Source organism: Paramacrobiotus metropolitanus, unplaced genomic scaffold, assembly GCF_019649055.1.
Source record: "Paramacrobiotus metropolitanus isolate TYO unplaced genomic scaffold, Prichtersi_v1.0 Parri_scaffold0000017, whole genome shotgun sequence".
Taxonomy (NCBI): domain Eukaryota; kingdom Metazoa; phylum Tardigrada; class Eutardigrada; order Parachela; family Macrobiotidae; genus Paramacrobiotus; species Paramacrobiotus metropolitanus.
In genome coordinates this window covers 1,405,454-1,414,638 of record NW_026570237.1, presented here as the reverse complement: position 1 = coordinate 1,414,638, position 9,185 = coordinate 1,405,454, and the positions used below count along the sequence as shown (strand labels likewise).

The 9,185-nt window shown below is 46.4% G+C and overlaps 1 protein-coding gene across 4 annotated transcripts; it reads right to left on the bottom strand.

Annotated features, from left to right (window-relative positions):
• Window positions 1–113: 113 nt before the first annotated feature.
• Window positions 114–7,528, bottom strand: LOC129585450 (zinc finger protein 729-like). Of its 4 annotated transcripts, none has more exons than XM_055478121.1 (13): window positions 7,388–7,528; window positions 6,942–7,049; window positions 6,736–6,876; window positions 6,309–6,674; window positions 5,406–6,250; window positions 4,661–5,329; window positions 3,858–4,256; window positions 3,283–3,708; window positions 2,774–3,190; window positions 2,252–2,674; window positions 1,735–2,193; window positions 1,233–1,667; window positions 114–1,164 (listed from the first exon to the last, which is right to left on the bottom strand). In XM_055478121.1, the coding sequence occupies exons 2-13, from the start codon at window positions 7,030–7,032 to the stop codon at window positions 535–537; spliced, it is 5,301 nt and encodes a 1,766-aa protein (XP_055334096.1). In that variant the 5' UTR covers window positions 7,033–7,049; window positions 7,388–7,528; the 3' UTR covers window positions 114–534. The 4 variants fall into 4 exon arrangements, with proteins under 4 accessions (XP_055334096.1, XP_055334097.1, XP_055334095.1 ...); XM_055478122.1 differs by having other exon boundaries at window positions 7,359–7,495; XM_055478120.1 differs by lacking the exon at window positions 7,388–7,528 and having other exon boundaries at window positions 6,942–7,349.
• Window positions 7,529–9,185: the final 1,657 nt, after the last annotated feature.

Below are 9,185 nucleotides of genomic sequence, written 5' to 3'. Positions count from 1 at the left end.
ATGGATGCACTCATAATTTCCGCTATGCAGCTGCCTTACCGGGGAGGTGGCGCGGATAACGTAACGTAGAAATTAGCGATACTACTTTGTTCTCCATGAAATAACTTAATGAGAAACTTAATGATTTTTAATGAGAAACTGTTCAAATTAACAGCGTCTTCATTACCAAAACAATATGGTGCCCTAGCAAAGAAATACAAAAGCAACAACAGACTAAAACAAAAATCCCTGAAATTCAAAGTACATACCCATTCCCCCACTAACATAACCATTTAAACACGGATGACACTGATTACACAATACCCGTACAGTCCAAACAAAAACATATTTCCATCAATCTAGCTGCTCGCCTGGGCCGCTCATGTAGTTATACCATCACAGAAAAATCACGGAATACAAAAATAATCAAAGCACAAAGCCCATATCAAAAGCAATAGTACCCCCCAGTGCTTATTAGAACTGAAAAGAAAGTCGGTATCACATCATTTGCGGATGAATCCAGCTATTCGTTTTCGTCGTCGGTCAATCGTGCCATCAGTTCCCGCCAACATTCCCGAACAACTCGTCATCCACAGCGACTTCCTCCATTCCATAATCCTCCCCATCTGCCGGTGCATGCACCGCAGCAATGTGCACGTCGAGATCATCGTTGCACGTGAACCGTTCCGCGCACCAACAACATTTGACTGTCAACTCCGCATCGTGGTGCGTAAATAAATGCAACTGCAAGGCGTTTTCGTTGGGCAACTCTTCATGGCAGACACTGCAAGGGATGCCGATTTTCGGACGCCAATGCTGTTTCTCCATCACATGGCGGGACAATAAATAATAGAAAGGAAACCTTTCAGCACACATCGCGCATTCAAATCCACCATGAAGGTTATGCTTTTTCACGTGCTGATTCAGCTGAAGAAAATCCGCAAATGACTTCCGGCACACCACACATTCATCAGGCGCAAATTCTTCTGCAATGGGTTCACATAATTTCCCATTTGCATGCTTTTTCACATGCGCCGCAAAACTACGCGATGACTGGAATGTTTTCTTGCAGATGCCACATTTCAGATCGTTTGTTGTGCTGTGAGTGAGCATATGTTGGTGCCGATCATCAACGCTACCCAAAACTTCGTCGCAAACCACGCATTTCGGTGCCGCGTGATCAGCCTGAAAAACAACAAACAAATTATGATTACCGAAGCCCTCAATCCACTGAAAGGAAAAACAAAACCAACCTTCATGTGCGCTTGCAAAAAATCCCGCGAACGAAATTCCTTAATGCATTCTTGACATTTAAAGTATCTCTTTCTGTGTCCAGTTTTTCGAGGTGACGACGCTTTCGCAAGGGAATCAACCAACGGTGAAAATTCGGAACGGTCATGGACAACGGCGCGGTTAAAACATCGTGGAGCATGTTGACGCAGTGAAGCGAACCACTTGTTGCATACATAACATTTCTCCGTCTGCACTCCGTGCGTGGCAACATGCTCTGCCAACGCTTGCAACTGCTGAAATTTCCCTCCACACTCGGGACATTTTCCTGTGCACTGTAGATTTTTGCTAAATAATCCGTGCTGTACTTTATGCAGTTCACAAAGCTGTTCGCTCAGAAACCGCAAACCGCACATGTCGCACGTCCCAATGCCGGCTGGCTCTTCCACGCCATGACTCTAAAAGCAAGCATTATTAAATTCATTAAACAATGCCAAACAAATTTTCTCACATAAATACACTAACCTGCTGCATGTGGCACGTGAAAGCACTGAAATTCTCAATACTCTTGGAACATTTCGGACAACGATAGCCTTTCCGTGGAGTCTCTTTTCGCTTCGATTCATCAGATACGGCTTTAGCCGGGACTTGTACGCGATTGGCATTTAACTGTGCGGTATATTTCAAAAAATGTTCTGGATGTTCGCGCCGCACGTGGAATCGGAGAGCACCGTACCAACGACTGCACACCGGGCATTTGCTGGTCGCTTTGCCATGTACAGCAACGTGAGCACCCAACAATGCGACTCCTTGGAATTCTTCTTCACATTCGGGGCAGGATTTTGTGTTTTTTAATTCCTCGTTGCTGCATCCGTCGCTGGCATGCTGCAATTTGTGCAGCTGACACAGCAACCCGCTTCTAAATCGCAATCCGCAATCGTTGCAAGTCACAGAATTGTACGTCACTTCGTTGGAACGATGAGCCTGAAATGGATATCCTCCTGCAGCTCAAAATCAACACCGCACTGAAAAAAACACCCACCTTCGTATGAAAATCGTAGCTGGTACGCGTGGGAAGCAGCTTTCCACATTTCTCGCAACGATATTCACCGTGTTTCTTCGTCTTGGGCGTGTCGCTAGTTGATTTTTCTTGAGCGACGAATTCCGTGTAATGTTCATTATGATCACGACGGATGTGCTCCTTCAACGCGGCGTACCACTGACCGCACACCGGGCATTTATCCGTGCGTCTTCCATGTAATGCCACATGTTCCACCAGTTCTTTAACTTCTTGGAAGGATTCACCGCACTGCGGACAATCATCCACATCCACCTGACGATCGGTCAAATTGTCCTTATCAGCATGCTGCATCCGATGCAAATTGCATAAGGATTCACTTCCAAACCGCAGTCCGCAGTCGCTACACGTCAGATGCCCGTATTTCATTTCTTTCAACCGATGACTCTACAAATGCAACAGTAGTAACTTCGTTGAAACGATGAGCCTGAAAATTAGTTTCATGTGGCTGAAAACGAACAGTTTAGTAATATAAAAAACACCCGCCTTCATATGTAAATCGTAGCTGTTACGCGTGGGAAGTTCTTTTCCACATTTCCCGCACCGATATCCACCACGTTCCTTCGACTTGGACGTGGCGCAGTTTAGTTTCTCTTGAGCGACGAATTCCGCGAAATGTTCATTATGGTCACGGCGAATGTGTTCTTTCAGCGAGGCATACCATTGTCCGCACACCGGACATTTATCCGTGTGTCTTCCATGCAGTGCCACATGTTCCACCAATTCATTAAGTTCTGCAAAGACTTTATCGCATTCCGGGCAATCTCGAGTGGCACGAGCAGCCTCCGACACCTCTACTTTGCCATGGCAGACCTCATGCAACCGGCACAACACATCGCTTGTAAATCGCAGACCGCACTCGCTGCACGTCAGAGTTTTGAGCTTGTCGGTTGTCCGGTGATTCTAAAAATGTGAACCACGTAAATTTTTAACTGCCTACAAGTTCATACTTTATTTTTCATACGCGAATAACTACCAGTAGCCACTGCACATACCACAACATGCTTGTTAAAACTGGTGCGTGAATTAAACTCTTTGCCGCAATCTGGACATTTGCAGACATCGTCGATGGCATCATCAGCATTCAAGCCGTCGCTCGTAGATTTTCGTGGTGTAATAGCATTTTTGGGGAGGAAATCTGGATGGTCACGCCGGATGTGAACAGTCAAAGCAGCATACCAGTCTCCGCACACCGGGCATTTTTCCGTTGATCTCCCGTGATTGCTAATGTGGTCCAGCAATTCCTCCAGTCTTTCAAAGTTCCGACGGCATTCAGGACACCGTCGTGTGTCACGCATGGTCTCCGTTAATTCTACATTTCCATGACGCACTGTGTGCAGTCGGCATCCGATATCTGTCTTGAATCGCAGACCGCAATCGCTACACGTTCGAGCGGTCAGTAAAGCTTTCGTGACGTGGCTCTGCAACGAAGCACCCATCAACTTAACTGCAGAATGCCCGAAAACACTGATTCGTAAATACTATTCGTTCGAACAGTATTCATGCGATCGAACAAAATAAACGAACAAATTAATCGAAACGAAAAACCCTTCGAAACCAGTTGACATACATTGACATGCGCGGTTAGACCGACACCGGACTTGAATTCCTTCCCGCATTCTCCACACCGGTAAGAATTGTCTTCCGTAGAAAATGTATAGTTCTTCCTCACCCGGTACTGGCAGCCGGGATGATGATACCGAATATGTTCGTTCAGCGCATGAAAACGTCCCATACAAACCGGGCATTCCTCCGTCTGCCGGCCGTGTATTCTGACGTGCTTCACCAATGCATCGAAACCTTCCAATTCTTCCGCACATTCAGCACATGTAGTTTGGTTTGGCAGATCGTCTGATAATTCTTTGTCTCCGTGCTCGTATTCATGGATGCGACACAATAATTTGGTGCTGAAACGCAAACCACACTGAGTACATGTGGTTTTCCGGAAACGGCCCTGCTGTCCGTGCCTCTGAAATTAAAATGCGATCATTAGAACAAGTATCCCCGCTTCGACATTTCTCAACAACCTATCACTTTCGCTATATGTTTTGAAAAAAAAAACAGAACGCATGTTCCAATTTCCTATTAGGTGTGGAAAAATTACAAAAATAAAAACTCATTTTGCTTTTTAGTTTCACATTTTAATGCGCAGATAATACACACCGATCGCACACGCCGTTACAAGTTGAACAAATGATCACAATTGCAACAGCGTGCGTTTAACCGGCCCATAACTTGTACTGGATAGACTTTGTGAGAATAAAGCTTTTTGTGTTTGCAAGTTGAACCCCAAGTGAGGACTTTGAAGCAATAACTTTAAAATTAGTATATCATCAGAAGTGGCAAATCTCGTATGAATTCATCATCACGCACCAGCATATGTTCTTCCAAGCGGCGGCGTAACCGGAAGCGTTGATTGCACTGTGGACATTTGTACTGTGTTTCGTCCTTGTACCCAGGATGCTTTTGAGCGAGGTGCTGACTCATTTGTGCACGCCACACACCACACACTGGACATTTCCTCGTAATAGTCGCGTGTTCTTCAACGTGCTTCACAAGGTCGTCCGCGACGGCAAACGATCTACTACATTCAGGACATTGTCTGGTGCTGACGGAAATCTTATCTTCCAAATGCTTATTCTTGTGCAAATGGACAAGCTCGACGGTAGAAAACCGCAGTCCACAATCAGCACAAGTCAACGCAGCCAAATTTGGTCTTTTCACTGACTCTTTCTCTTGTAACACAGAATGATGCGCCGATTTGTGACGCTTTATGTGAAAACGCAGACGGTGGCGGGGGAACCAATGGTAGCATTCGGGGCATTTCTGCGCGGCGACAGCATGCTTGACAACATGCTCCAGCAGTGCACCCATGCCGTCACACTCTTCGTCGCATTCAGGGCACTTTTGCGCGCCGGAAATAGCGTGACAGGCTGGAGTTTCATGACTGCTCTTGTGCAGGACGTATAAACTGTCTTTCGCAAATTGCAGTCTGCATTCGTCACATGTCAAGCTATCTAAAGATGCTCTCATCTGATGACCCTAAAAGTATAACCACGTTAGGAATATGTAAACGTAGTCAAGTATTTAACGACCCTCGATGAATGTACAAACGAACCTGCAGGTGGTGCAGTAAGGACGATTCATTCGCGCATTCTTTCCCACATTCCGGGCAACGTGTTTCGGCCAAATACTGCGGATGATCACGTGCAATATGTTTCTCCATGCCAGGGTAATAGCCGTTGCACACTGGACATTTCTTCATTAGCTTTCCGTGCACATCCACGTGCTCCGCCAATTCTTCCAAGTTTTCGAACATGTCACCGCATTCCGGACATTTTCGCGAAATTTTTATGCTGTCGACACACTCCTTGTCCTGATGACCCAGCTGGTGTAAACGGTAGAGGAAGTTATAGGAAAATCGCATACCGCATTTATCACAATTCAAACGCTTCTCATATAGCTTTCCTCTTTCGACTCCGGGATGGTAGCGGCGAAGATGCACGAGGATAACGCCCAAACTGCACGTGTCATTGCAGACCGGGCACTGCACAAGCGGTGTACCATGCTCGTCGACATGCTTTAGTAAAGCGGGAAAACCGTCGAAATGTTTCGAGCATTCAGGACACTCTCGTTCAGGCTGTTCATCGTAGCCCGTGTGACTGAACTGATGCAAACGCAGCATATCTTCCTTCCGAAATCTCATATTGCACTCCGAGCATATATTGCTGGTATAAAAATTTTCCGTTTTTCTTGTTCGCCTGGGTTTCGAGCGTACACGAAAGCCTTCGTCAGTCTGTCGGTAATCAGCGTCCACAGTCACTGGCAACGATGACCCGCTTTCCATCGGCAAATGAGAAACACAAACAGCTTCCACTGGGGAACTTCCGGTCACTTTACTGTTCCTCGGTACTGCGTCTGCCACTTCGGCGTAATCATCAGATGGTAAAAAAGTTCCCTTTACTGCAGAAACACGTTATCTAAGCCAAATCGAATACCGTTCGCTTGACAAAATATTCACCTTCATCCTCCATTTTCAGTTGAAAGTCCACAACAGCAGCGTTTACCGGCGTGTCCACCATATCCAGGTACTGTTTGGAATACCAGACCTTCAGTTCTTCGTGCGGCGACACTGTCTTAATGGTGACAAAGACCACTTGCGATCCGCGCGAGAACACCAGCAAATTGCTGTTTTGCAGGTTGTCCGCAAAGCGGACATGCTTCATCCAGTTACACGCGTAATCCGACTCAAGTTCGTAATATTTACGGTGCTCCTCCGTAATACAAATATACAACGCCTTCTCGCTGTTACCCGGCATTAACGGCGCAATTAACGGCCCAAACACCGTGTGACGGACAATGACTTCCTTGGCAAACACAGCTTTCCCTAAACGAATTAATCAGTTATGTATGTGCTTGAAAACGCGAGCGAAAGTCAGCCAATTTACCTGTTAACGAATCGTCGCAAACATCCAAGTAGAGCATCTTGGGCAAACTGCCGACGGACAACGGAATAACTGGCTCATCACAGACACTGGCAGCGTGCAGCCAACACGGAGTAGGGAGGAATTTATGACAGCAGTCACAGTCTAAAATGACCAGGTGCCTATTATTATTCATTTATAACAAGAAAGGGATCAGCAGTTCGTTTTACACATTAACACGTCATCCGGAGCACATCGCTGGGGCGACGGAGGAGCAATCTCCACTGAATCTTCTGTCGTAACCGACAGCGCTAATGACATGTCATACAGGGTGCCAACTGAAACCATAAAACGTCCACAAGGTAACATAACTCAATCCTGCAATATAAGTCTCGTGCTACATCATTCATCAGAAAATAACATTTACAAAATTAATTCGAGTAGTCTCAGAATTAGTAACTAATTTTCATGTTGATTTAATTTTATGTTTTTGTCTTTTTTAACCAGTGTCATTCATAACTAAACATGTTATGCGTTGTTGTCAGTTGTGAGTCTGTTATATTTTGGAAATTCTACACGTATCACAAACGGCAAAATTCTACACGTATCACACGTATTGGAAATTCTACACGTATCACACGTATCACGTTCTCAAAGGTGTTGGTGATGTCCATACGGAGTTTGTGATGTCCATTAAAGGTGCGTCAGCATCCTCAACTTCCATGAGCGAACCCTCACCCTCCCTGGCATCGAAATCCCAAGCGCTCTCCTCCACCAACACAACATCTCTTTCTTCACAGACCCCAGCGCCACTGCCAACTTCACTTTCATCCTCCCGCACCGTATCTGCGTCGGGATCAAACGAAGGAAGTCCAGAGAGATCATCAACCGGTAATCCTGCCAATACATCAGCAGTGTGGCCGCGCGTGCTCGGATTGTCTGCAGCGTTCATCGTACGAAGACATCTCTCCGACGGAACTGCATCGCTTCGCAATTTGAGCTCCATGTTCGACTTATTTTCCACTACCCAAGACAATTCGTCTAACTGAAAATGATTTTCACACACCAATGATCCATCTGAGAGTTCGAAATCGGGATTCCATTCGCGGCACATATTCACCCAGCGTTCGCGCTGCTCACCATCCGAAGGAAAAGGGAACAACGTCAGTACTTCCGATCGGACAAGTTTCTTGTGAGCACTGCGCCACCAGCCACACACACAGCAACTGCGTACTGCACTGACCTCAACCGGTTCACTCAAATCCATCGGGCTGCGAAACTTTTCAACGCACTGTAGCAGAGACGGCACCGCATCTCTCTTCAGCAGATTAGTGCGCGGTTGTTTTCCTTTTAATGTCTCCTCCATAAAATCCTGTGAACAGAAATGCTTACTACACACTCGACTATGTCGATCAGGTTTCCAGGAAATCGCACAGCGAATCCGGTTCAACCATTCACAAAAGCGGGGCGATGTGCCAAGGCTCGGGAACATATGAAAAGTTATCTTCTCCTTTTTGCCCTCAAACTGCGCACGATTCCCACATCCCGGTACGCAGCACTTGTTGGCGCTGTAGCGTTCCCTTGGCTTGCTGTTATTGCTTCGCACAGCTGTGCCGCGTTTATTTAACCTGACAGGCAGCTCAGCAAATGTCCTTTCCGTTGGAATCGCGTCGCTCTTCGGTACCAACCCGGTTTCACTGTCATCCTCCAACAGCCGCGTCAAATTATCCATCATGAAATGATTTTCACAAATAACACATTCATTCGACACCGTCAAACTGGGATTCCACTGGCGACAAGCAGTTATCCATGAATTACGTAGGATATCGTCATCCGGAAAAGGAAAGAAGCTCAGCCTCTCGGAAGGAATAAGACAAGTCTCGTCCAGTGGCCGCCAACATCCACACACACAGCACGTCTGTACAGCTTCCCTTCCCACTAGCGTATCTGCATTTTTTGGAGCGCGGTACTGTTCAGTGCAATCCAGCTGAGACGGCATTGCGTTCACTCTCAACCTCGGGGCTTTTACCGATTGATCGGAAGTTGTGCTGCAAAGATCTTCCGGACAGAAATGGCGACTACACACATGATCGCTTTTCTTAGGACTCCATGAAAGGGAACACCGGATACGATTCGTCCATTCATTCCGATTCACCTTTGACCACTTGAAGTATCCAAACACAGCCGGAGGCGTTTCGTCCCATGGGAATTTCCGACATCCCGGCACACAGCAAACAGATTGACGTCGCTTAATTTCTTCCTTCTTACCTGGATTAGATTCCAAATCTCTCGCACTGGCATACTTGAAAAACGGAAGGGAAGGAATCGCTTTCTGCGCAGCATATTTCGCCTTGTTCTGCGCATCAAAATGATTTTCACAGAGGAACCACGGTGTTTCTTCCGGGATCGAAATCCAGTCAATATCATTCCTTTGCGACTTGCAAAAATCAATCCATTTCTCTTTGATTTCACCC

Excerpts from the sequence above, each read along its gene's own strand:
- LOC129585450 (XM_055478120.1), bottom strand. The coding sequence starts at position 7,080 with ATGTTACCTTGTGGACGTTTTATGGTTTCAGTTGGCACCCTGTATGAC. Across the intron at positions 6,675-6,735 it reads TTGCGACGATTCGTTAACAG|GGAAAGCTGTGTTTGCCAAG; the intron begins GTAAATTGGCTG and ends TAATTCGTTTAG. Across the intron at positions 5,330-5,405 it reads CCTTACTGCACCACCTGCAG|GGTCATCAGATGAGAGCATC; the intron begins GTTCGTTTGTAC and ends TTATACTTTTAG.